This window comes from Calliphora vicina, chromosome 1 (assembly GCF_958450345.1).
Source record: "Calliphora vicina chromosome 1, idCalVici1.1, whole genome shotgun sequence".
NCBI classification, from domain to species: domain Eukaryota; kingdom Metazoa; phylum Arthropoda; class Insecta; order Diptera; family Calliphoridae; genus Calliphora; species Calliphora vicina.
In genome coordinates this window covers 4525713-4553299 of record NC_088780.1, presented here as the reverse complement: position 1 = coordinate 4553299, position 27587 = coordinate 4525713, and the positions used below count along the sequence as shown (strand labels likewise).

Sequence of the window (27587 nt, the reverse complement as noted above, 5' to 3'; positions counted from 1 at the left end):
TGAAATCAACTTTCTGAAACCCCCAAATAACTTACATACACGAATGATACATCAATATCTCCGAAATTCTTCCGGCTCTGTTGCTATTTTAAATCGAGAAAATCGGTCCACAAATGGCTGAGATATAAGGAAAAAAACAGGACAACCTCGATTTTTGACCTATTTTTGACCCATATCTGGAATACTAAATCATTAATATAGACAATATGGATATCTAATGATAGATATTTCAAAGGCCTGTGCAACGACGTATATAAGACCATAGTAAGTTGGACCTACAATGGGTCAAAATCGGAAAAAAATATTTTTTAACCCGAATTTTTTTTTTCTTCAACATTTCTTTTTCAATAAATATTAAAAAAAAAAAATTAAAAACTAAAAAATAAAAAATAAAATTTTTTAAAATTAAAAGAAAAATAAAATTTAAAAAACAATTTCGAAAAAACACCTGGAAAAAAATTTAAATTTTGTTTACTTAAAAATATTTAAAATTTTTATTTTAAAGTATAATTTGGTGAAGGGTATATATGATTCGGCACAGCCGAATATAGCTCTCTTACTTGTTTATTCTAATTCCGATATTCTTTCCACAAAGTGATTCACGAAATATTTTCTCCGAGTATAAATTAAATATATAAATTAATATACTCCCTTTGAGATTGGAATATTGTCAGTCAGTTCACCATCAACTTGAATGTTTGATATTTGTTTCCAATATAGGTTTTTTATGCATCTTATATCACATTCTTCCAGTCCAATAGAGATTAAAATTTCCATCAATTTATCATGTTTAACCGTATCAAATGCCTTCTCGTAGTCAACGAAGCAGACTTCTCGACAATTTTGGATTAATACTTGTGAGTGTTCAAATGTTGGAAATTTTCCCAATCTTAGGAGTGCGCCATGGCCGAAATGCAAAAGGAAATTCAAGCAGAACTGGGAACTATTTCACCTGACGACGAGATTTTAACGAGTTGAAAAACTTTCGTATACAACGTAAACGAGTAAATGAGGAGGAACAACCTGAAGATAATGTTGAACTCATATCTAACTTATCAAAACAAGTTCGATTGGAAACCCAGGCAACAGAAAGGAAATCCATCATTGAAAATCACATTGCTAATACGGATGCTAACAACAAAATTTAAGCCAGTTAAAAGAAGTTTTTGAGGAATATATCAAAGAAATACATATTATTATACGCAGTGAAAGTCTTGATAGAACAAATAATTCAGTTTCAGTACAGGGCGCATGTACTGGTTATTTCATAAAATGTTTGAACCGATCCCTATTACCGAGGAACTCTCGACAATTGTATCTTCGGTTAGAAAAATACTCGACCAAAGATTGGCATCTCAACAGCAGTATTAAGGAAAGAGCTCTCGGAAACAGTTTAACTGTTGTAACAACAACCGATCATAACGAACCTATCACAAGAAAATCTAACAATACATTTCCTTTTATTATTAATGACTTAATACTAGAACTTACTTTCTAAGTACTTACTTATTTATATCTAAAAATATAACACTATTGAATTCTCTAAGGGTGTAAAGATCAGGTAGAGAAAAAAGAGAGAACCTAAATTTATTCCATGAGCTAACCAGTTTCTCAACAAAACATTTAAAGGATTAAGACAAACAAACTTCAGTGAGTGTTTTAAATAGGATACATTCATTTTCTTACACGTTCATTTCTAATAAAACTCACAGATCAGCAGGATGTTTACGGTAGACAATGGATACCTGTGGAAATGTACGTTATAGATAATACTTTATTTGATCCTCTACCTGTAGTGCACAGTGTCTAATACATACATGGACCATTTCATTTTTATATATATAGATATAGGGATGGAACCATTTAGACATTTCCATTTTTAATTTTTCACATTTTGAAGTTGAGATTTAATTCATGATTTTTCAAATGTGACAAAATTCGACAAAGTATGTACGTTTATGTATTCATAGATTGTGAAACCATGTGAAAGGTTATCTTTAAATTATATACTTAAATACATACAAATATTTTAAAATGTATAAGACAATAATGAATGTTCAAGTCATATTCAGAGGGGACCAGGGACAAATTTTATCTGATTACGCCATACTTTACAGTATAATTTCAGCGTACTAAACTAATTTGCGCAAAATTTTATCAGGATTGTCGCATAATCAACATATTTATAAACAGAGAGAGTATTTGTTGAAAATTTCAGTTTTCAAGATCGTCTCAGAATTTAATGAGGACCCAGTATATATCCTGGTTCTACGATCAATATTTCGATGTTACAAACGGATGGCGCGTATAAAAAATCGTAAAAATTAAGACATTTATCAAAAATGAAACAGAAAATTGCATTTGCATTATGAATGCACTTTTGAATGACAATTAGGGTTTTTATCCCGGGAATTCCCGGTACAAATTTCCCGGGAATTTTGCCAATTTTTCACTACCCCATTCCCGGGATTTTTAGTCGGGAATCCCGGGAATTAAAAACTGACGAAAATACATAGAAAACAAGTTAGAACTCTGTTTTTTTTTTACCAAAATCAGTGAAAAGTTTTTTTATAGTTTTTTACTTATATCTAGCCGCTTATTATTATTTATTTGGGATTTTTCGTATGAAAATTTAAAAAGAGAATTCATTATTTATAGATGTTATTTCTTAATGAATCATTCTATTTTCTTCAAATTTCTTCTTCAAATCCATAACAAAATAGCTTCAAAAATTTATAAAACGATTAAAGTTTTCTTCAATTAAAATCTAGTACAAAAAGGTTTAATACAATTTTTTCAATTAATTTTGTAATTGATTTGATTTAATAAAAATTTAATCATTTAAAGTTTGAATAAATTCTGTTATTAATTAAGGCCCCAATTTTGTAAATCACGTCACAAAGTGATATTTATATGGAAAGCAAAAAAAAATTTCAAAAATTTTAAAAATTTGTTTTTGTTTTATATACAAAATTTTCAAATTATGAAAGGCAAATCAACGCTTGAATTTTGGTGCGTTTGTTCTGTTAACAATTTGTATATAAAACAAAAACAAATTTTTAAAATTTTTGAAATTTTTTTTTGCTTTCCATATAAATATCACTTTGTGACGTGATTTACAAAATTAGGGCCTAACTTTAAAATTAATTCAGTTTAAACAAAGACTTTGGAATGAATCTAAAAAATTAAATATTCGGAATGGATTTATGGACTGAAAGGCTGACATTTTTTAATTACGGATTATGATTTTAGTGAATTAAGCTCAAATTTTATTAATTAATTCGAAGCTCTGATATTTAATAATTATAACACTTAGTTTTTATATGAAATTTGTCTATAATATTCCTAATTTACAGTATATATTATTATATATTTCGGGAATAGCCGGGTACCCGGGAATGTAGAAAAAAAATTCCCGATTCCCGGGAATTAAAAATGGTCCGGAAATTAAAAACCCTAATGACAATATTACTTTTGCTATATTTAAAGAGACCTAACCTTTCATATAGTTCCTGAATCAGCCCAACACAGCTTTACAAGATATGTCTTATACATATAAACTTTGTCGATATTTTCACTTTTCAAAAATCGAAATTAGTGAATAAAATCGCGAGTTTTTGAAAATAGTAATGAAAAGCCTAAATGGATCCATGTGTGTGGCAAAATTTAACAAAATCTGAAGATCCAAGGTATATTTTTGGGTGATGTACGGTGGAATGAATGATACACGTATACATTTTATGCTAAAATAAGTATCAAACTCAAACATAAGTTCATTTCTACCGAAGTATCTACATATACAAAAATCCGCTTTCACGAATTCAAAAAAAAATGATTATTTTTATTTTACTTTTTATTTAATATACCAACTATGTACTACAATAAAATTTCATTTCGCGATAAGAAAATTGTTTCAACTTTCAAACTAGACTGTAGTAACATCAACTAGTTGTGTCTTCACATACGTTTGCCACGTTTCCATGGCCTGCAGTACTTCCAGCAAGATTTGTGTTTGCAATTCAATCAATTTATGCTTTTCCAAACCCAGTTTCATAACCATATAATCCAATGAACGTTCTCCACCTTCTTCACTAGTAGGCGGCGCACGTAAATCATCCACCAACTGCACATAGTCTTGCAAAATTAGAAAACGATTTGCAGCTGCATCATCGTGACCAGTACCAGCACCAGCACTACTACAATCATCATCATCATTATTATTATCATCAGCAACGGTAGCAGTTGTAGCAACAGTGTTAGTAGTTGCTATAACAGCATTTACTTTGTTTAAATAGCGCGTCATTAGTTTGACTTTCGCCGCTATGAAATCACTGCGACCCACCACAACTAAAATTTCATTTTTCAACTGTGTTACAGCTACTTGAGACGCTTGTAGTTTGTCATTGGCAGTAGCGTCCAGTTGAGCTTGTTTCGTCCAAATATCCGTTAAAATGGGTGAGGCTACTGTGGCAGGCGATTCCGTAACGTAAGCAGTTTCTTTAATAGTCTTTGTAGTAGTTACACTCTCCTCCTTTTCATCGCCAATATTGAAAGAGGTTTTAAATGAATTTTCATTGACATTCAAACCAAAATCAAAGCCAAAACGAAATATGGAATTTGCTTCAGTAACCTGTGGGCAATAGTTCTAATGTTTACAACACACTTATGGAAATACATATGTATATTTCAAAAGATTTTCTTTTTACCTTGAAATATCTACCATTTAGGTAAATTATTACACAGATGAACAACAAATTTCTTTGTTTTAAAAACATGTTTCAACAGCAAAATATCTTCACATTGGCAGATTTTTAAGTACTAAAATTATAATTTCATTAAGAAAATTTCAGACTCTTGAATTGAAGCTTTGTATGATTTTAATTATCAGCATTCGTAAGGTGAAGATCATGTTCAACTGATAAAGTGTAATCACTTTGAGACTTGACTTGAACAATGACGCAATAGCAAACGATTCAATTATTTAGTTTGTTTACTATATATATTTTTTTTAATCAATAGTTACTCTCGATCATAACCAGGCTCTTGAAAACAAAAATTATTAAATACGTCTGTTTTGTATAAAGTATACAAACAAAATTCGATTTTTAAAAAAGATAATACATACACATTTTTTAAATAAATGTTCTATCTGATCTTCGAATTCAATTAAAGTCTTATTCACAAAAATCAGAATTAAAACATGCTATCAATTCATTTTCAATAAAACCATTCCCATTAATACATAATAAAATCCATTCAACCTTTGGATTTTATACTTTGGACATATTTCTTTCCAAATTATACCTTTCTTTCTATGAAAAAATTGTTTTATTGGTAAAAATATAAATGTACCATTTTTAAAAATACTCAAAGTAGTAAATTTAAAAAAAAAATTACTTAAAGGTAAAAAAATACTAACGCTGGATTTCCGCATACACCGTAACCGGCGCCGATAACGAAAACTGAAACTGTTTTTTCCTCTTCCAATCAAGAAAATTTATTTTTTTTATTCATTTTGATTTTCTTTAAATTTGAAATAAAAAAATAATTTCGATCCTTCAACTCCGAAAACAACCTACTTGAAGTAGTTTTCGTTCCGGCCCCAAATGACAGGTTTTTCGTTACTGATCTGTGCCGTTCCCAATTTTCGTTGCCGATTTCTGAAACGAACTTTTTTTCGGTGCAAATGTATGGAATTTCGTTTTTGGTGCCGATTACGGTGTATGCGGAAACGTAGCTTAACCCCCATTATCTTCATCGCTGGTTATGGTTTTTCGTAACGATATAATTTAATTTTTGAATGAGAACTGTCAGAATATCGTCAAGATTAAAAAAGTTTTAAAAGTAGTACTTCTAAATAAATGTACTAAAAATAGTACATTTTTAAAAAAAGTACTAAAATAGTACCTTTTTAAAAAGGTACTATTTTTAGTACTGAAATACTCTCGATCATAACCAGGCTCTTGAAAACAAAAATTATTAAATACGTCTGTTTTGTATAAAGTATACAAACAAAATTCGATTTTTAAAAAAGATAATACATACACATTTTTTTAAATAAATTGCCCAATTCACAACTGGTGTTGTAGCGTTGTATCGTTGTATGTCGTAATTTTTTTTATTAATGTTTTGTTTTTGTTTCGAAAAATTTGTTTGAAAAATATTTACGACATACAACGATACAACGCTACAACACCAGTTGTGAATTGGGCAAATGTTCTATCAGATCTTCGAATTCAATTAAAGTCTTATTCACAAAAATCAGAATTAAAACATGCTATCAATTCATTTTCAATAAAACCATTCCCATTAATACATAATAAAATGCATTCAACCTTTGGATTGTATACTTTGGACATATTTCTTTCCAAATTATACCTTTGTTTCTATGAAAAAATTGTTTTATTGGTAAAAATATAAATGTACCATTTTTAAAAATACTCAAAGTAGTAAATTTAAAAAAAAATTACTTAAAGGTAAAAAAATACTAACGCTGGATTTCCGCATACACCGTAATCGGCGCCGATAACGAAAACTGAAACTGTTTTTTCCTCTTCCAATCAAGAAAGTTTATTTTTTTATTCATTTTGATTTTCTTTAAATTTGAAATAAAAAAATAATTAAAATAATTTCGATCCTTCAGCACCGAAAACAACCTACTTGAAGTTGTTTTCGTTCCGGCCCAAAATGACAGGTTTTTCGTTACTGATCTGTGCCGTTCGCAATTTTCGTTGCCGATTTCTGAAACGAACTTTTTTTCGGTGCAAATGTATGGAATTTCGTTTTTGGTGCCGATTACGGTGTATGCGGAAACGTAGCTTTACCCCCATTATCTTCATCGCTGGTTATGGTTTTTCGTAACGATATAATTTAATTTTTGAATGAGAACTGTCAGAATATCGTCAAGATTAAAAAAGTATTAAAAGTAGTACTTCTAAATAAATGTACTAAAAATAGTACATTTTTAAAAAAAGTACTATGTACTGAAATACATAGTACCTTTTTAAAAAAGTACTGAAATACTTAGTACCAAATATAGTAGTACTAAATATAGTATCTTTTTAAGGTACTATATTTTTTTTAAAAAAAAAAGTACTGAAAGACATAGTACCTTTTTAAAAAAGTACAAAAAATAATAAAATTTTTTAAAAAATAGTACCTTTTTTTAAAACAAGTACTAAAAATAGCAACTTTTTAAAAAAAGTACTAAAAATAGCAACTTTTAAAAAAAGTACTAAAAAAGGTTACTTTTTTAAAAAAAACTAAAAATAATACTTTTTTTAAAAGTACTAAAAATAGTACTTTTCTTAAAAAAAAGTACTAAAATAGTACCTTTTAAAAAAGTACTTAAAATACTACTCAGTACCTTTTCAAAAAAAAGTACTACAAATACATAGTACCTTTTTTAAAAAAAGTACTAAAATAGTACCTTTTTTAAAAAAAGTACTAAAGTACTAAAATAGTACCTTTTTTAAAAAAAGTACTAAAATAGTACCTTTTTTAAAAAAGTACTAAAATAGTACCTTTTTTAAAAAAAGTACTAAAATAGTACCTTTTTTAAAAAAAGTACTAAAATAGTACCTTTTTTAAAAAAAGTACTAAAATAGTACCTTTTTAAAAAAAAGTACTAAAATAGTACCTTTTTTAAAAAAAGTACTAAAATTGTACCTTTTTTAAAAAAGTACTAAAATAGTACCTTTTTTAAAAAAAGTACTAAAATAGTACCTTTCTTAAAAAAAGTACTAAAATTGTACCTTTTTTAAAAAAAGTACTAAAATAGTACCTTTTTTAAAAAAAAGTACTAAAATAGTACCTTTTTAAATAGAAAGTACTAAAATAGTACCTTTTTAAATAGAAAGTACTAAAAATACTAAATTTTTTTTAAAAAAAGGACTAAAAATAGTACCTTTTTTAAAAAAAGTACTAAAAATAGTAACTTTTTTTAAAAATAGTACCTTTTTAAAAAAAAAGTACTACAAATAGTAAGTTTTATAAAAAAAGTATTAAAATAGTACCTTTTAAAAAAAAAGTATTAAAATAGTACCTTTTTTAAACAAAAATACTAAAAATAGTAACTTTTTTTAAAAAATGTACTAAAAATAGTACCTTTTTTAAAAAACTACTAAAAATAGTACCATTTTTAAAAAAATTACTAAAAATAGTACCTTTTTAAAAAAATTACTAAAAATAGTACCTTTTTAAAAAAGTAAATAGTAACTTTTTTTAAAAAAATAATAAAAATAGTACCTTTTTTTAAAGAAAAAGTACTAAAATAGTACCTTTTAAAAAAAAGTACTAAAAATAGTATATTTTTAAAAAAAGTACTAAAAATAATAACTTTTTTAAAAAAACAGTACCTTTTTAAAAAAAAGGTCTACAAATAGTACATTTAAAAAAAACGTACTACATAGAAAGTACCTTTTTAAAAAAAGTACTAAAATAGTACTTTTTTTAAAAAAGTACTAAAAATAGTATCTTTTTTTAAAATAAAGTACTTAAATAGTACCTTTTTTAAATAAAGTACTAAAAATAGTACCTTTTTTAAAAAAAGTACTAAAAATAGTACCTTTTAAAAAAAAATACGACAATAGTACCTTTAAAAAAAAAAATACTAAAATAGTACATTTTTTAAAAAAAGTAGTACAAATATCACATTTTTTAAAAAAAGTACTAAAAATAGTAACTTTTTAAAAAAAGGAAAAATAGTATTTTTTTTAATAAAAAAAAGTACTATAGTACCTCTTAAAAAAAAGTACTAAAATAGTAACTTTTTAAAAGAAGAAGTACTTACTAAAATAGTACCGTTTTAAAAATCGGTCCAAAAAACCATACTACTTCAGTTTAAAAAAAGTGTTTACTAATTTCAATCAAAAAAAATCGTTATATACCCCGATTATAAATTATTTAGAATTATTTTTAGTAAAATTTTTTAAAATTAAAATTTTTAAATTTCATTCCACAACCATATGTAGACAAGATTTATGAATGCTAACCAATCGATATAATTTTAAAATATGTATTTTAGAATTGCAGCTGCCAAAATATCCAGGAAATATGATATGAATTAACAGGATGTTCATAAATATTTATGTATGCTGCATGTAAAATAAATCTGGGAAAAACTGATTTAATTTCAACCATATGTTGTTAACTGAATATTTGTGATAAAAAAAAGCTGGTTTCAATCAAAGTTTTTAAGTTAAACAAAATGTTAAATAAAAAATCAGAGGAAGATACCATTTTTTTTTTTGGTTACACACACATTTTTATATGTTTATAAAATAGAGATAAAAAATAAATACAAGAAAAAAAACTTTAAAAAAGGTTCAATAAACGCCAAACATAAGGTATAATATACTCGTACCTACAAAACTATATAAACTTGATTTGATTTTTTTTTATTATTTTTGGAGATTGATACTTATTACTTCAGAGGGAGGAGATAAAGTTTCATAAACTGTTGTAGTCAATGGTTCGTTGCATGGCAGTTGAGTTTCGTTGCGTTTAATTTATGCTTTTATTTCAGTTATGTACAACTATTTTAAAATCAATGAAGCATAAAAATTGTATATACGAGTATGTACTTGTACTCTGTTATACATATGTATTGATTGATTGACGTTTCCAATTTGTATTAAACAATGACCAAGCCTTGAAGCTCACAAAGGTTTATTAACACTTTTTTTATTTATTTGTCGTTCGCTGTGTATAACGGTTTTCTAATAGAACATTTTTTATACTCCTAAAATACAATACCGCTATTATTTGTATATGTAAATGAATCTGCTGAAATAAAATCGATACTACTAGCATTTAGAATACATTATATTTCGTACGAGTACGAGTACTATTACTAAAAGTTTTAAGTTCGATTTGAAACATAGCTGTAAATTGTGAATATTTTTATTCAAAATATTTCCAAAAACTTAATTATTTTTGAATTTTAGTTATATTTAAAAAAATAAATTTATATTGAAATCATTCTATATAATTCAAAATAGGATACTAATTAGTATATATCTATTTAGAATATAAAGCATTAAATATTATTTGATTTCAATAGAATACGATATTAAATAAATTATACTTAAAAGTTTTTAATAAACATTTATAAAATTATACTAATAGTATTTGTATTTTAGTAACAATAAGTTGTATTTTATTTATTATATAATGAATAGATTTTAAAATATTCTAATCAATATGAAAACATGTAATTATTTTCAAATTATATTTTTATAGTAAAAATTAAATATTAATTTAGTTTATTCAACTAGTTATGAATAAAATATTATTTTACTTATTCGAAAATTTGTTGATAGATTTTATTCAAAGCAATTTTCTTTGAATAATTTTATTTCTCCAAAAAAAAAGAAAAATATTTAAATATTCAACAAAAAATTTTAGAATACTTTTTTATTCATAGAAATTTTCTTTGAATAATTTTATTTGTGAAAATAAAGTCAAATATTTTAACAACAAATTTTTGAACAATTTTATAAAAAAATATTTTTGTTTGTGAAAATGAGCTCGGACGATAAAGATTTTTCTTCCGAGGATTATGAAAAAGATCCTTCGTTTGCTATAAATAAACAAAAACAATGCTCAAAAATAATTCAACGATATTTTGAACGTCTAATTTCACTTGCAGGGTTATTAAATAGTCCTACGAGGAATGCCATGTAAGACGATCATTTTGAACAACTAGTTACTTTAAAAACAGTTTTTAAAAATAATTCATGAATTTTGTTCTTCACAATTTAAATTAATAATAAACCTCCAATTGAAACCATTAATCTCTGTCCATATTCTAGTGATAATCAATGATTAAGTAATAGTTTTTAAAAATAAAATATTAGATATCAGAGAACTAGGGTTCCAATTACCCGGAATTTTTCCATTCCTAAACTAAGAAAAAACAAGTTAAATCTGAAAAAAATTTGTAATTCGTTTCGAAAATAACTTTTTCAACTCAGAATGCAATCAGAAGATATTTTACAGCAGTATTATTGTGAAATAAATATATTCTTTAACATTTATTAGAATTATTTCTATTCAGTAATTTTTGGAAAAATAAATTTATTTGTTTCAAATTTGTGAAAAATAAAAATATTTCTAAAGTTTTATTAGAATTATTTCTATTCAATCATTTTTTGTTTGAATAATTTTAGTTTTTTGTGTTTTGTTTGAATAAATATTCCAAAGAAATTAGTTGATTTTATTTGTATCTAAATGAAATAAATTTAAATTTTATTCAACTTTGTTTTATTTGAATATATAAAATTTTACTATTTTCTAAAAAAAATATCAATATAATTTAATTAAGCTAATATAAAATGATTTTATTTATAATTTATTTGGTTTTAAAAATATATAAATATGCATAAATTTAACTGTAAATATTATTAATAAATTAGACAAATACTTTATTTAACTAATAAATAATTTGGAAAATAAATATTTATAATTGGAAACAAAAACTAAAATAATATAAAAAATATTTATATTTTGTATTTTATTCACAAGTTACAGCTATGATTTGAAATCAATTTCCTAAAGTTTCTTGAAGATTTTGTCACATACTTGTATAAATTAAGAAATATTTTCTTCTGAAATTATAGTTCAAAATAAGTCAAAATTTATCAAATGTTGAAAACACTATCTGATGGAAAATTTTAACAGGGGCAACCAAATAAATTGAGCGTCCGTTTATTTGCAAAATTGTCGAACAATTTTATTCACAATCTTGTTTATCACCAGAGCTTCGAATTAATTGAATTTCAGCTTAATTCTGTACAATCTTAATTCAGATCTAAAAATCAGTATGTACTAAAAGTAGTACCTTTTTAAAAAAGGACTAAAAGTAGTACCTTTTTAAAAAGGACTAAAAGTAGTACCTTTTTAAAAAAGGACTAAAAGTAGTACCTTTTTAAAAAAAGGACTAAAAGTAGTACCTTTTTAAAAAAGGACTAAAAGTAGTACCTTTTTAAAAAAAGGACTAAAAGTAGTACCTTTTTAAAAAAGGACTAAAAGTAGTACCTTTTTAAAAAAGGACTAAAAGTAGTACCTTTTTAAAAAAGGACTAAAAGTAGTACCTTTTTAAAAAAGGACTAAAAGTAGTACCTTTTTAAAAAGGACTAAAAGTAGTACCTTTTTAAAAAAGGACTAAAAGTAGTACCTTTTTAAAAAAGGACTAAAAGTAGTACCTTTTTAAAAAAGGACTAAAAGTAGTACCTTTTTAAAAAAGGACTAAAAGTAGTACCTTTTTAAAAAAGGACTAAAAGTAGTACCTTTTTAAAAAAAGGACTAAAAGTAGTACCTTTTTAAAAAAGGACTAAAAGTAGTACCTTTTTAAAAAAAGGACTAAAAGTAGTACCTTTTTAAAAAAGGACTAAAAGTAGTACCTTTTTAAAAAAGGACTAAAAGTAGTACCTTTTTAAAAAAGGACTAAAAGTAGTACCTTTTTAAAAAAGGACTAAAAGTAGTACCTTTTTAAAAAGGACTAAAAGTAGTACCTTTTTAAAAAAGGACTAAAAGTAGTACCTTTTTAAAAAAGGACTAAAAGTAGTACCTTTTTAAAAAAGGACTAAAAGTAGTACCTTTTTAAAAAAGGACTAAAAGTAGTACCTTTTTAAAAAAGGACTAAAAGTAGTACCTTTTTAAAAAGGACTAAAAGTAGTACCTTTTTAAAAAGGACTAAAAGTAGTACCTTTTTATAAAAAAGTACTAAATTTAGTAGCTTTTTATAAAAAAGTACTAAATTTAGTAGCTTTTTATAAAAAAGTACTAAATTTAGTAGCTTTTTAAAATAGTACTAAAATTAGCACTTTTTTAAAAAATGACTAAAAGTAGTAGCTTTTTAAAATAGTACTAATAATAGTATAACCCTTTTAAAAAAAGTTTTAAAATTAGTGCCTTTTTAAAAAAGGACTAAAAGTAGTACCTTTTTAAAAAAAGGACTAAAAGTAGTACCTTTTTTAAAAAAGGACTAAAAGTAGTACCTTTTTATAAAAAAGTACTAAATTTAGTAGCTTTTGAAAAAAAGTACTGAAAGTAGTAGCTTTTTAAAACAGTACTAATAATAGTATAACCTTTTTAAAAAAGTTTTAAAATTAGTACCTTTTTAAGAAAAAGTACTAAAATTAGTACATTTTTAAAATTATACTAATAGTATTACCTTTTTAAAAAGGTACTAAAAGTAGAACCTTTTAAAAAGGTACTAAAAGTAGAAACTTAAAAAAAAAAATAAAAGTAAAATTTATTGGTGAAAAAAATATTCGTTGAAAAATAGTTCAAACAGTTGGAGTGCTGATATCTCAGCGATTTGTTAGCCGATTTTCAAGATTTTAAATAGCTAATGAACCAGCAGTATACCGGATATATTGATGTATCAATAATGTTGAAAAACTTATATAAATATACCCTTGCCACTAATGCTGAAGTCTATAACAATTCCAAAAATAAAAATTGATTTCAAAACTGACACATAATAGTTTATGGATCAAAGGTTCCAAATAATTAATTCTTAATTCAATTTTCAAATTCAATTTTATTTCTTAACCATTCCCTTAAAGAATTTCATTCATTCCTTTGAGAATAATTCTTTACAGAATCATCAGATTTTATTGTCATATATTGATGATGGATATACAAGATTCCACACAGCCAAATATAACACTCTTACTTGTTAATTCTGAATTAAGACTTCAGTGGATTATGTGTAAATTGCATAACATAATTAATTCGAAGTTTTGCTGACCAGTTTGTTCTTAAAACTTAGATTTAAATAAAGTTGCGAGAAATTTAAAAATGAATAAAATTGATACATAAAATAATCCTTATTTATTTATGTGGTATGTGTATGTTTTTAGTATTAGAAGAACTGTATCAAATATTAGAAACTTTATGGCATTATTCAAGGTCATGTCCTTGAATCATATTTAAACATGTACATCCAAACATCCATTCATATGTACATACATATTTATGTATGTACGTGAATAAAATGTAAAACAAAAATAAATAAACAACCACATACATACATACCTACATAATATGTAGACAGGATATACAAACATACATAAAACAACAAAATATTTTAACAAAATTGAAATAAAATATGTAATTATTGTTTAGAATACGAAATGGTAGTATGGATATGTAAACAAAATCTACATACGCCTATGTACAATACAAACATATGTCTATATACATACATATTTGTATGTAAATATTTACATACATACATTCATTACATTATCCTGTATTCATGAATGTATTTACATTTACATATACAATAATACATAACATCAAACAGGGATAACTGTGGAATATTTTGTTTTGCATAGAACAAATGTTGCTCCCACACACAACACAAGATGTGACAAGGTGTGGCTGGAACCAAAAATAAAATTGTTCCAAGGCTTAGCCAGTAAAGAATTTTTTATTTTGCTATCTAGTCTCAAACAAAATTTTATATTTACTGCGTAGTTACATTATTTGATGCGAAATGATTGTTCTTGCTGTTGATATTTTCGGCTTTTTTCCCGGTTTGAACTGTTTTTTTATACATACCTCTATGTACTACGTACATTGTATGTATATAAAGCCCGGATATTGTATAACAAATACACCTACAAGCCTACTTCCATACATATACTACACTATATACATATTTCTGTATGTATTTTACAAACATACATATTTATTCATTTGCGACAAGAGGGTCTTAACTCAAAATAACATAGTTTTGAGTAAAATCACGTTGAAATTCAAATATCAGTAAATTATTTTGTTCCAAAACGCTTATTTTGAGAAATAAAACCCGATAGATATATATTTACTATTGTAGATTCCTATAGAGAGGCTATATTCAATATCATCTATCTTAGAGTTTCATAAAAATTAGTTTTTTTTTGTAATAAATATTTTATTTATTTATCTTCAATTTATATAACCAAGCCTTAGGGACATTAATGGCTAATTTTTTCAGTTTTAAAACAAAAAAAAATTTGTTTTACAATTTTATTGATATTTTTGTAAATTCTCTAAAAAGTATGTATTGGATTGCAATACCTTTTAAAAACTATTTAGAATTAACTGGTTGGGTAGTTTTGACTCACCCGATTTATAGTCAAGACTGTGGCCCGTCCGATTACTATTTGTCTCGATCGATGCAAAACACTCTCTCTGGGATACGCTTCACTTTGGAATAAACGATATTGGATTGATTCGTAGTTGGCCTGAGCAGATGAAGTTATTTTGGCTCGAAATCCATATGTTGCCAGAAAAATGGGAAAAGTTCATAGCTAACAATGGCCAATACTTTGAATAAATTTATATTATATAAATGTTTCAAAATTAAAAAAAATACAAAAAATTCCGCATTTTTAAGTCACACAAAACCCTCTCCAAATTAATCAAATTTGCATTGTATGAATAATGCAAAGCCTTCCCCTTTATTCATAATCAATTTTTAATTTTATTAAAGGTTTATAAAACAGAATTTCCATACAAAATTTGTTTAATAAACCTGTAATAAATTTAAAAATTGATTATGAATAAGGCCTTTAATCATAGAGAAAACACATAGAGAGGAAATTCTCCTGTCAAAAACCTAACTGGTGAGAATGTATTAGTAAAAAAAACTATGTGAAAACAAAAACAACACTCGTATGTGTAACTTTTTTGAGTAATTTTTTTGTTTGAGTTTTTTTTCGAGTTTCCGCTCTATGTTCTCTATGCCTTTAATATATTAGTTTTATTTATAAAAAATTCACATTTTTGTAGAAAAGAATCCACTATTTTCAAAAACTCAGTATTTTGAGTTAATATCATTTAGTAGCAAATGGGCGATATGTACTATGTGTAAAACCACATACAGAGTATGTACTGCTCATGCGCTTTTAACACAAAATTTATTTTTTATCATTGTGTAACAAGTAAAAACAAGTAAATAAACCCACACATAAAGACACATACATATGGTACCTTAGAATGGCCCCCAAAAAAGTTGTAAATGTTCCAAAGCAGAGCTTTGAATTAAGCATAATTCAATAAAATCTTGATTCAGAATTAAAAACTGTCAGCAATTCATCATTCCATAAAAACATTCCCAACCAGCAAATAAATTATTTAGCTTCATTCATAGGGATTTATTTGAATTAATTCATAATAAAATTCACTCAACAATTGAATGATTACATTTTTGTTAATTCAAACCGAATCCAAGTTAATGTGGGCCGATTTTCCCGAATTTCAACAGCAATCGAACCAGGTCCATAGCGTATACATATATTGATGTATAAATCATGTTTGTAAGTTATTTGGGGGCTTCGGAAGCAGATTTACAGACGGATAGACGGACATGGTAAACTTTGTCATACAAAAGGCATGACAAACTTACCACTTATGGTAAAGGGTATAAAAATTCTGTAATACTATCGCTCATTTGCTGCAACAACGTCATAATTCAAAAAATGTCGTTCCGAGAAACTTTTTTTAAAATTGTTAAAACTATATGAAAGACTAAAGAACGGCGCATATTTTGTATTACTCAGTTCAAAACACCCGGATTTTGAGTATGACGTTGTTGTCCTTTATATGAAATACAAATAACATATTAAATTAAACCCATAATTTCCTGAAACCAAAAATAATTTTTAATATTTTGTTTTTGTTTTCCATATAAAACTATCACTTGTCGCCGGAATTTAGAAAATAAGGCCCTAAATCACGCAATAAATTGTATAAAGCTATGTATGTTGTAATATATTTGATTTAATTGAAATTTGAATGGTTGAATAATAGAATTCAATACGTTTGGAGTACTAAGGAATTAAGCTTAATTCGCCATGAATTCTTTAATGGAATGGTTCAGAGATACAAATTAATTTGATTTTGAAAACTGAATTAAGAATAAATTATTGCGAACTTTTGATCCAAAGTAACATGAAAGCTTAGTCTGTTTTAAGATAACATTTCTAAAAATGCTAGATCGAAATTTAACCTTTAGCTTGTTCAATTGTTCAACTGATAGTTTTTCTTCTTAAAGCTTTTTAATTTTTTGTCGCATTTATTTCATGTATATAGCTTTTACAAGATTTTAAAAAAGAAAGGGTGTTTATTTGAAAATTGAAGCCATCCTAATGTTTATATGGTTGTATGATTGTATGGATATTCCTAAGCCTGTGTATTGTATTTATTACAATATGTATATTGAAGTGCTATTCAAATTAATGGCATATATCACTTACTGTAAACGGGAATAATTGATAAGTCAAAAGATTGTCTATCCTTTAACGTTAGCTTTAAATATACATAAATAACAATAGAAGAATATTGATTTTAAACAGTCATTGTAAGTGTATGGATGTTATTAATCATAGGATTTACTTTGACAACTTCATAGTTAACATATCGTCGATTTTTTAATATTATAGCCACAATGCTTGTGCTTGTATAGCCACAATGAAATTCAGAAATTCATAGTATAAATTTTGACAGGAATCAACTGACAGGTGCCTGTTGACAAATTAAAAAAGTGGCGGACTTATTGACCCAAACTGGTATAATATTCTATATCTATATAGATAGCGGAGTCGATATAGTCATGTCCGTCTATCTGTTGAAATCAACTTTCCGAAGCTCCAAATAACCTACATACATAAATATACACGCAATAAACAAGGTTCGGTTGCTATTTAAATTCGGGAAAATCGGCCCATAAATGTCAAAAAACCATGACTGCTTCGATTTTTGACCAATTTTTTACCTATATCAATTTTTTTTTTATATTTTATCTATTCGCATCGTCAATGGTTCAAAATCGGGAAAAATAATTTTAACCCGAATTTGTTTTAAAAAAAAATTTTCTTTTATTTTATCTATTTGGTCCGACAATGAGTCACCAATTTTTTTTTATTTTTACCAAAAAAAAAGGTTGAATGAATTTTAATTCAACAATGCGCTTATATTAATTTTAATATTTTTATTGAGTTCAAATTTTGACTGAATTTGTAAAGAATTTTCCAATTTGATCTGAAACGTAACTTAAAAAATACGAATTTTTATCAACAATTAAAGTTTTTGTATTTTAAATGAAAATTATTAATGCAAAATGTTTACAAAATTATCTTTAACAAATTAAATTTTTTTATATAAAAAAACGTTTTATTTTATTTAAAATTTAGTTACTGCGAAATGTTTTCAGTATTTGCAAGATATCAATTTGAAAGTCCAATTTTTGGGTTTCACTCATCTTACGCAGAGCCGGTTTAATCGAATCGAAGAAAGCTTGATCGGTCTCATCTGATTCATTTGTTAATGTTGGAGGTTGGCTAATTGGGGTAACATGTACTGAATGATTTATGGCTACCGAGGAGGTCTTCGGTTTTTTGGATTGGGGTGTACTATTATAAGGAATATCTTCTTTTTCATTATACTCTTCGACATCCCTTGAACTATTTGAACAGGCACTATTATTAATGGAAACGGGAGTTTTCTTAATTTGTCTTTGTTTTGTATTTATTGGTGTAATGGCTATGATTTTAGGTGGAATTTTGTCTTGCTTCTCACGCAATCTTGCCGAACGGAATGTCATTGAAGTATCTGTATTCTTGTTCTTCTTATTCTTCGGCGCTGGTTCAGCGACTTCAGTATCCAATTCATTTTCTACTTCATCTTCTTCCATGGACTGTTCTTCATCGTGTGACTCTTTTTTAACTAAAGTGTCTTCGATTCCATCAATTTCTTGGGCATCATAAATATCTGCTAATTTAATGCCCCGTGTCTTTAAATAGAATTCCATTTCGCGGGCATATTTATATGGACGAAACAGACGATCATTTTTCCGTTTAAGAGATGCAGATGTCATTATACCAGACACACAATTCTTCCAACGAGCTTGTAAAGTATCAACTACATAAATAGTGGTTAATATAACAAATGTGACACTATCCCCCTGTTCTATAAATCGAATCAGAGTAACAATTTCGGTTTTAAATGAATTCACATATAATGTTGTTCTGTAAATCGAATCCACTCGTTTTACTTTCTGGTAAACAAATCAATTTTAATGTAGAAAATTGGACGATTTGCAGAACATTAATTTGCCAATTATTCTTTTTTGAAATACGATCGATTTAGAGACAGGGAGGTACATATATTTGAAAACTATTACAGAAGTTAATAAGATGTTATAATCTTGTTTGAAACGTAAAGGACGTCATTAAATACTTATACATATTATTAGCTTAATATGTATATGCAAGAATACTAAAGATATTTACTTATACTTTGCCTTTCATCTTCATCTAGCTCATCATAGAATGGCACGAACACGGCACCAATTTTATCCCAGGCATTATCAATTGCTTCGCGTTTTTTAAAATCTTCATGTAGTCTATTCCATATGACCTTTAAAAAATAATTCGGCAAATGTTTTTACACATAAATTTGAAGACAGTATTCCAGGCGAATAAGAGTTTTTATCAAGGTTGGCTAACGCTAATTTGGATTATTTCGGACCCATTTTTTTTAAGGATAATGATTAAGATCCAGCTATTAAGAGACACAACTATAATGCGATGCCGCTTTTTTGAGATTAAACCCCTTCCGACCGGCCGAAGTCCTGACACTCAGAATTATTTTCCCCACCATATAGTGTAAAATTAAATTAAAAAAAAAATAGAAAAAGACAGACTGATTATACAGATATGGTTTCAGAAATTTGTTTGACAACTATCACTTGTTGCATATCTCTAATAATCTGTGAAAAATCTTATCGTAATTTGCATTTCAAGCCATTTTACATATTTAAGATCGAATAATTACTTTAGGATATATTTAAGATTTTATTGAGTTTTGATCTCAAAAGATTTTTTTGGGGTAATGGTAGCCAACCCTGCTGTTTGTTTGCCAAAATTATACATGGATTTATAATTAGAATTGCGCGAAAAATACATTTGACTTACCGGGTGTCTTTCGACTTGATTTATTAAACCTATAGCCGTGAACTCCAACACTCCTCTGCTTGTTTCCAAATACCTTTTTTCATCCATTCTACTCATTTTAAATTATATTATCTTAAATTTGTTTAAATTATTTAAAGAAAGAAAATTAACACTAAAACTTCAAACACAAAATGCACAATTTTACACTTGGAACAAAACGAAAACGTGTAAAGCAAAATAAAACAAAAACAAGCAGTTGTTAAGAAGATGAGGCAAAAGGGAACAAAAACATATTGCCATACTGTTTAATAATGTTAAAAAATTAGTGGTTATTGTTTTCGATAGAGCGATTTATTTTTTTAAAAAACTTCTAATTTTATTTTAATAATTTTGTGATTGATATTTTTTCAAACATTCCAAAAATTCTATTTTAAAATCCAACATTTGGGCCCCATTCAATTTGTTTAGTATAGGTTTAATTGAATCGAAAAAATCCTGATCAGGATCTTCTTCTTCGTTATAGCACTCAAAGTTGTTGGAATTACTATCACCAAATTCATAGACAGGTTGAGTCGTATTAAAACCATCTTGTGTTGTTGTTTCACAAAATAATATAGGATCATAGCTGCTGTCATCGGGTAGAATATTTTTACTATGATTTCCATAATCTTGTCTTTCAAAGTTTTCTTCCACATTAGAAGTCGGCTTTATTAATTTAGAAACTTTTATGTTTTTAGCCTTTAATTTATTACTTTTTTCGCAACGTCTTCTTTCCATTTCCTCATTTTCTTCGAATTCTTCTGGAGTGCCTAATTCATCAAGTGTTACGCCCCGATTATTAAGATAGAATTCCATGTGATGGGCATATCGGTATGGCCGATATTTTGGATCGCCACTATTTTTTATTTTTAAACTTTTCATTAAGACATTTGTGGTACGTTTCCAAAGTGCTAACACTTGCGAAGCTATTCAAATTTAAAGTTAATTTTTACGTTAAAAAAAATGTTTTATTCTTATATTTACTATGTTCATTTTGTTCCTCAATAGTTAGCTCATCAAAGTAAGGCACCAAAGTGCGAACGACATCATGCCAGTCCATAAAACGATTCATCCGATTAACATGATCTTTATCCCATAAAACCTTTGTAATGAAAATTAATGAAATTTATTTTTTTTGATAACTTTGGCATAATCTGTTGAAATTGGGATTTTGGAATTTTTGCAATTCAAAGTGTATGGCAACATTCAAGTGAATTTCTTGTTTATTTGGGTGCAATTCATTACTTACCGGCCGAATTTTAATTTCCTTCAACAAATCACACATAGAGAACGTAACAACGCCTCTACTAGTTGATAAACCTCTTTCAGAAGACATCTTAAACAATTTTTAACTATATCTTATAGAGAATTTATATTTAAAGTGCAATAATCCGACACAAATAATTTACGCGAGATTGTAAACAAACACAAAAAGAAAAACCAAAAACAAAAGTGTTGTCAACTCTAAATAGTTTCAACGACTTTTTGACCATCTTTCGCGATTTTGTAATTAAAACTAACCAGGGTTCCTTTTTTAACCTCAGAGTACTAACACAATTTTATATTAGTGTAGTTATGATCAAGGTATATTAATTATTAATATATTAATAGACCTTGGATATGATCTACAGAAAACGAATCTACATCAATCATGTATGTAAGTAATTCAGTTGCTTCGGAATGTTGATTACAACATACAGACTATATTGACTTCGCTATCTGTAACGATTTAATTTGGGGTCGCAAATTAAAATTGTAGGAATTATAGACGGAATGACATTATTATCGAACAGAAATTCATTCTGATTCTATAGTTACATTTGTGCAAATATACATAAAAAACTAACAAATGGTTGAAAGTATCAAATGAGTCGCGGGAGTATTACGCTACATACTTGTCAATATTTATTTATTGATCCCAGGCCAAACAATCTTGTGATATTGATAAAAGCAATTGTATATTTTTGTCCATCCAATACAGAACAAAATAAAATTGATTACAACCAGCAATAAAATAAAGTTCCAATCATGGCCATGTTTCCAATAAAAAATCTAGTATTTTTTCCATATAGTTTATTTATAAAAATATTCAAAAATAACTACTTATTAAAATATTCATACATATGTATATAGTAATAATTCATAATTCTTGATGTTTTTTAAGACTTTGCAAAAATTCTATTTTGAAGTCTAACTTCTGAGCTCCAGTCATTTTACGTAACCAGGGTTTAATAGAATCAAAGAACGCCTGATCGGCATCTTTTGGTTTACGTTTTTGTCTTCTGTATGCACCATTATATTGCGCTATCTCACCCATATCAGTTCCATCATTGCAATGAGGTATTGGTTCAGATAAATTATTGCTGAAAGGTTGCTCCTCGGTTTCATTTACCATAAATGACCAAGGGTCCGTTAGTTCCGAATTTATATTATTTAATCTTTTCGGTACATATGTTTGTTTAAATCTTCTTTCAAACAAGTCCATTTCATCTAGTTCTTCTTGACTAAAAACTTCATGAACTTTTAAGCCACGGTCTTGTAAAACAAAGTCCATATGTCGGCCAAAATTGAATAAACGATACCTTTTATCGTTTGCTTTTTTATATTTTATGAAAAGCATTAAATCACACTTTAGCTTAGCATAGACATTTTTCAAATTTGTTGCTGTTAAAAGGAAAATAAGTAATTTATTCTTTAGCTAATTTAGAATTTCATATATTTATTAATATTTACTTATTGTATTTTGTTCATCCTCATCCAATTGTTGAAAATGTTGAACTAGGATACCAGCAATACTACGCCAACTATTGTTAAATTCTGTACGATCCGAATGATCAATATGATGAACTTGCCAAATGTTCTGAATAATAAACAAAATTTTAAAGAATGGGATTTATTACTGTATATCCAAGGAGTTAATACAATTTTTCATAAATTATTTCGCAGTTTATTGATATTTTGGTGGTAATTTTGTTGAACTTACCGGTCTGCATTTTACTTCATTTAATAAATCATACACTGAGTACGATGCGTCGCCTTTTGTGGTTTTGATAGTTCGCACAATATTTGGAGTTTTCACCATTTTTATCGATTTTTAATATATAAATGTTAACAAATGTAATGAACCAAATTTAATAAATAAAGTTAATAATTCACTAAACAATTCAACTTATTATTGTGACATTACTGAACTGAAATGTAAATAGAACAGGACAAAAGGGAATAAATAAAACAAAGGGTTGCCAACACAAGCTGTTTTTATGTTAGAGTTACCCCTCTCATAAATATTTCCCGCATTTTTTACATCTGTGTGATTCAAATGAATTTTTATGTTTTAAAATTCGAATCAAGTCCTAAAGTGCAAATATGATTCGGTTTCATTAGAAACTTTTCTATTTACAGCACTCATTACATGGTGGATTTTATTCATCTTGTATCTTTTTCTAGATGGTTTTTATACCATTCACCATGAGTGTTAGGGAATACATATGAATATGTTTGTCATTTCATTTGTAATTTCTACATTTTTAATTTGCGACCCCATATAGTACATTTTGGATCGTTATAAAAAGCGGAGTCGATTCAGCTTCATATGTTCGTGAAATTTACTTTCCGAAACCCCCGAATAACTTACATACATGATTGAAACATCAATATTGGCTGTTTAAACCACGGCAACATCAACTTTTTACTTATTTCTTATATATACCCGAATTACTAATTCAATACAATATGAATATCTGATAGACGACGAATATAACACCATAGAAATTTGTACCGACAATCGGGAAAAATATTTTTAAACCGAATATTTTTTCACCTAATTGTTTTTTAAATTGGTTTCAAAACTTTGGCATATATGATTCGACAAAGCCGACATTTGGTGCCATTTCGCACATTCGGCCTAACGTTTATAATTAATACTTAGATGCTAAATAGGCCACACGTTTTTTTAAGTATGTTATTGTCCACCAATATTGATGAAATATATATGGTTTAAAAGGTTTTTTTCTCTAGATGTGCACAATATAAAAAATATTTTAAAATTCTTTCTATAAAAGTGGAAAAAAGCGTTTAAAAAGTGGTCGAGTTTCGGCCACCAGGCGATCCTAGTACGATTAAATTTTACTCGACAAATCGTGATTTGTTTGTACTATTGGACAAAATTGCTTAATTGAAATAATTTTTCTTATGTAATATTAATTTTATCATTAACTATTTTTTTAAAAAAAAAGACAAAACGAAATATTCTCAAGACAATCATTTATTAAATTATTTAAATATTAATACAATTTATATTTTCTTAATGTTTTCAGTACTTCAATTTTGAAATCCAATTTTTGCGAATCGTTTAATTTCCGTAAAGAGGGTTTTAAAGAATCGAAAAAAGCTTGATTAGGATCATACGAATTGTTTGCCATGTTAGATGAATTTGTTGGCGCCGATTCAGTTGCAAATCTTTGGATTCTGCTATTGGTACGCTGCTGCTGTTTGCGGTAATCAAATGATGTTTCATGACCATCGTCATCTTCTGTTGTTTGATGGCTGGCAGTTTCACACATTGACATTGGATCACAAACATTATTGAGAGTTTGTTGGGAATTTTCACGCACTCGTGGCGAATTACTAACATCCGCATTGGCTCTTTTGCTAGTGGATGCTTTATCTGCGTGTGAACCACTGTCTGCATTGTCCCCTTTTTGACGAGGTCTCTTACGGTTTGTATTTTTTGGAGGAGACAAACCCGCTGCTTCCCTAATTTTAATCTCATTTTCTTTTAATTTTTGCAGTTCTTCTTCAGTGGCAATATCCTTAAGATATATCTTTTTCGAATTCAGAAAAAACTCTATGTGATGTAAATAATGACAATGAGTACCTTTGCCTTTCTTTTTCAACAGTAAACCCTTCATTAAGGTTTTTCTTATAACTAACCAGTGTTTTTTTAATTCATCAACTAGGGAAACAAAACAAGAATTAAACAAAAGTAGACTAGGAAACAAATTTAGCTTTTTACCGATTTGAGTTTTCTCCTCTTCATCTAGCTGGTTAATGTATGGTACAAATATGCGACCAAGATTATTCCAATTTTGATCCAATATTGCTGTATTTTTATTATCAATATGCATTCTATTCCATATTACCTAATTTGGGGGAATATAAAATATTTTGTCAGATGCTTCCTTGTTTTTGTGGGAAATCATAACCTATAAAATTGATTTTTAAGTTACCGGCTTGTTTTCAATTTCCTTCAAGAAATCATAGATGCTGTATTGTACTACTCCCCTACTGGTTTGGATATTTCGTATTACCACTGGATGTCTGCCAGCAGTTTTCATTTTACACAATATTTTAATTAAATTTCGTAAAAAAATATTTCCACACTAACAACACCAAACTGTAAACAGAAAACAACACACGGTCACAAACTACGAAAGAGAAATGAAAACAAAATAAATAATGCCAGCAACAAGAAACGTGTTGCCAAGTTTAATTTTATCAAAAAAAACGCCTAAAATGTTGCGGTTTCTAGATTCATAATTCATAAATAAAAAAATTAAAAATTTCTCCAGTGTTTTATAAACATTTCTCTTTTTTTATTTAAAGGTTTTAATATTTAGTTGTATTTTGTTTTTGTATTTGTTTTTAATATAGTAGAGAAGAAAAGAAGCGTTTCTTTTATTTAGTAATGAATAAATGCGTTTGATGATAGTGCCTTTTTTTAGTGATCTATAATAAGACTTCAAATGATATTTTAAGCATGTTTTGACATAAACATAAAGTTAACGAAAATTATTAATTATTAAAATGAACATTAAGTTTTTTAAAAAAATGTTAAATAGAATGACAGATTTAATTTGTGTGTGTTTTACATGGGTCTACCCATGCCACGGCCCATGGGAGCGCCAGCCATTGGGGCTTCACCGGCTTTGGGACTCTTAATGGTCTCATCGACGGAGAGAATCATGCAGGCAGCTTCAGCAGCAGCAGTCAAGGCATTAATTTTAATGATTGATGGTTCCCATACACATTCAACGAAGTTATCAGCAATATCTTCTTTTGTAATGTCTACACCATACCATTGGCCACCTGTGAATTAAACAAAATTAAATTATATCATTATTAAATATGTTTAGATAAATAGGCACATATATGTATTATAAATATTATATATCTAAGTAAAAAATCTAAATAAAGCGATAGAATAAACGATAAATAGAATTAATCGACAATATTTAAAGAATGTACATTCTACAGGACACGCAAAAAGGGACTTTATTTTAAATATTTGTTTTACTTATTTGATAAGATTTATATTGATAGTTTTTATGGTTTTAATTGTGTTATTTGATTTAAAGTCTCTACTGTCTTTAATGTTGCTTTCTAAAAAATTGATATCTGTAGTCGATATGTTAATAAATTGCGAAATGATAAAAAAAATGGTGGAGAACAAAATTTCGAGAAACATATTTCAACCATTTGTTGGCCGATTTTCCCGATTTTAAATAACAACCGAACAAGAACTAAACCCGATATATTGATGTATCAATATTGTTTGGGGGCTTCGGAATGTTGATTTAAATAGACAATCCAGAATATACTTTATGGGATCGCAAATGAAAAATGTGTAAATTACAAACGGAATGACAAACTTATGTATATTGTCCTTCGATTGGATAAAGTCGTGACGGTGCCAGGAAAAGATAATTTGTAGCAAGTTACAAAGCGTTTTGGAGTCATTTTGATATTAAAATAATTAGAAACTACCAAAATTAAACTGGAAAATAATCTTTCTATAGATAATTCTTCTGTAAGTGTGTTAGTAACTGAACTCCTCCTTAACGGCTGGGCCGATTTCGATGAAATTTGTTGTGTGTGTTTGAGTGGGATGTTGGATGGTTCAGATTCACAATTGACCTACATAGGAACAATGGGCATGGCACCTCCCATAGAAAGTACAATTTTATTATTGCATATCTGATCTTCAAACTTTGTGTGAGCTATGGCAGAAGAACGTTTGCCGGAACAGCTAGTATAATATAAATGTTTTCAATTACATACTTCCTAAATATTTGTGTATAAAAAAATCCAAATATAACATTGTTACATTTCGAAACGCCTACGCTTATTTTCAAATTGTTGTAATATTAAAAAAAGCTAAGCTGTAATTGTAAAAATTTTGACTGAGGGCGTTTAAATTAAGTACAAAAAAAAATCTTAAACCCTTTTTCCATACAATTATAGTTGAATGTATGATTACATGAGTGTATATCAGATGAAATAATGAGAATTTTAATATGTAATTCCCTTAAAAATAAACTTTTGTTATTGTTTGTATATTTAACTCTAGCCCCAGCTAGATCCACTTAAAACATGAAATTCAAAAACAAACATTGTCAATTAACAATTGATGCATACGACGACAACTTACTACATATTACTACAGCAACAACAACCACAATAATAATGTCAACAACATCAACATCCAAACATACATACAAATTTAATGTATTATTATGGTTTGGGGTCTGTTGCCTTTAGAAAACCCGACTTGAAATTATGGAGGTGGATGGAAAGGGTGTAAAGAAGTGTGTGAGA

The 27587-nt window shown here is 27.3% G+C and overlaps 6 protein-coding genes across 6 annotated transcripts in view; all 6 read right to left on the bottom strand.

Moving 5' to 3' along the window:
- Positions 1-3835: 3835 nt before the first annotated feature.
- On the bottom strand, positions 3836-4844 carry LOC135963595 (uncharacterized). Its single transcript, XM_065515514.1, has 2 exons — positions 4707-4844; positions 3836-4630 (listed from the first exon to the last, which is right to left on the bottom strand). Exons 1-2 carry the CDS (start codon positions 4773-4775, stop codon positions 3926-3928), a joined length of 774 nt encoding a protein of 257 aa, XP_065371586.1. The 5' UTR covers positions 4776-4844; the 3' UTR covers positions 3836-3925.
- Positions 4845-18065: 13221 nt separating this feature from the next.
- LOC135963762 (uncharacterized) lies at positions 18066-20136 on the bottom strand. The gene is made up of 3 exons (XM_065515737.1): positions 19974-20136; positions 19290-19416; positions 18066-18918 (listed from the first exon to the last, which is right to left on the bottom strand). The coding sequence occupies exons 1-3, from the start codon at positions 20067-20069 to the stop codon at positions 18188-18190; spliced, it is 954 nt and encodes a 317-aa protein (XP_065371809.1). The 5' UTR covers positions 20070-20136; the 3' UTR covers positions 18066-18187.
- A 145-nt stretch (positions 20137-20281) lies between these two features.
- On the bottom strand, positions 20282-21332 carry LOC135963942 (uncharacterized). Its single transcript, XM_065515956.1, has 3 exons — positions 21241-21332; positions 20976-21093; positions 20282-20917 (listed from the first exon to the last, which is right to left on the bottom strand). Exons 1-3 carry the CDS (start codon positions 21325-21327, stop codon positions 20334-20336), a joined length of 789 nt encoding a protein of 262 aa, XP_065372028.1. The 5' UTR covers positions 21328-21332; the 3' UTR covers positions 20282-20333.
- A 736-nt stretch (positions 21333-22068) lies between these two features.
- LOC135964040 (uncharacterized) lies at positions 22069-23177 on the bottom strand. Its single transcript, XM_065516095.1, has 3 exons — positions 22975-23177; positions 22725-22851; positions 22069-22655 (listed from the first exon to the last, which is right to left on the bottom strand). Exons 1-3 carry the CDS (start codon positions 23071-23073, stop codon positions 22132-22134), a joined length of 750 nt encoding a protein of 249 aa, XP_065372167.1. The 5' UTR covers positions 23074-23177; the 3' UTR covers positions 22069-22131.
- A 1060-nt stretch (positions 23178-24237) lies between these two features.
- LOC135949266 (uncharacterized) lies at positions 24238-25410 on the bottom strand. The gene is made up of 3 exons (XM_065498772.1): positions 25220-25410; positions 25006-25132; positions 24238-24945 (listed from the first exon to the last, which is right to left on the bottom strand). Exons 1-3 carry the CDS (start codon positions 25325-25327, stop codon positions 24275-24277), a joined length of 906 nt encoding a protein of 301 aa, XP_065354844.1. The 5' UTR covers positions 25328-25410; the 3' UTR covers positions 24238-24274.
- Positions 25411-25552: 142 nt separating this feature from the next.
- Positions 25553-27587, bottom strand: part of CCT7 (chaperonin containing TCP1 subunit 7) — a 35265-nt gene continuing 33230 nt past the window's right edge. The window contains exon 6 of the mRNA XM_065498771.1: positions 25553-26078. Coding sequence (XP_065354843.1) covers positions 25858-26078 — 221 coding nt within the window. The 3' untranslated portion in view covers positions 25553-25857. The remainder of the gene's footprint in view (positions 26079-27587) is intronic.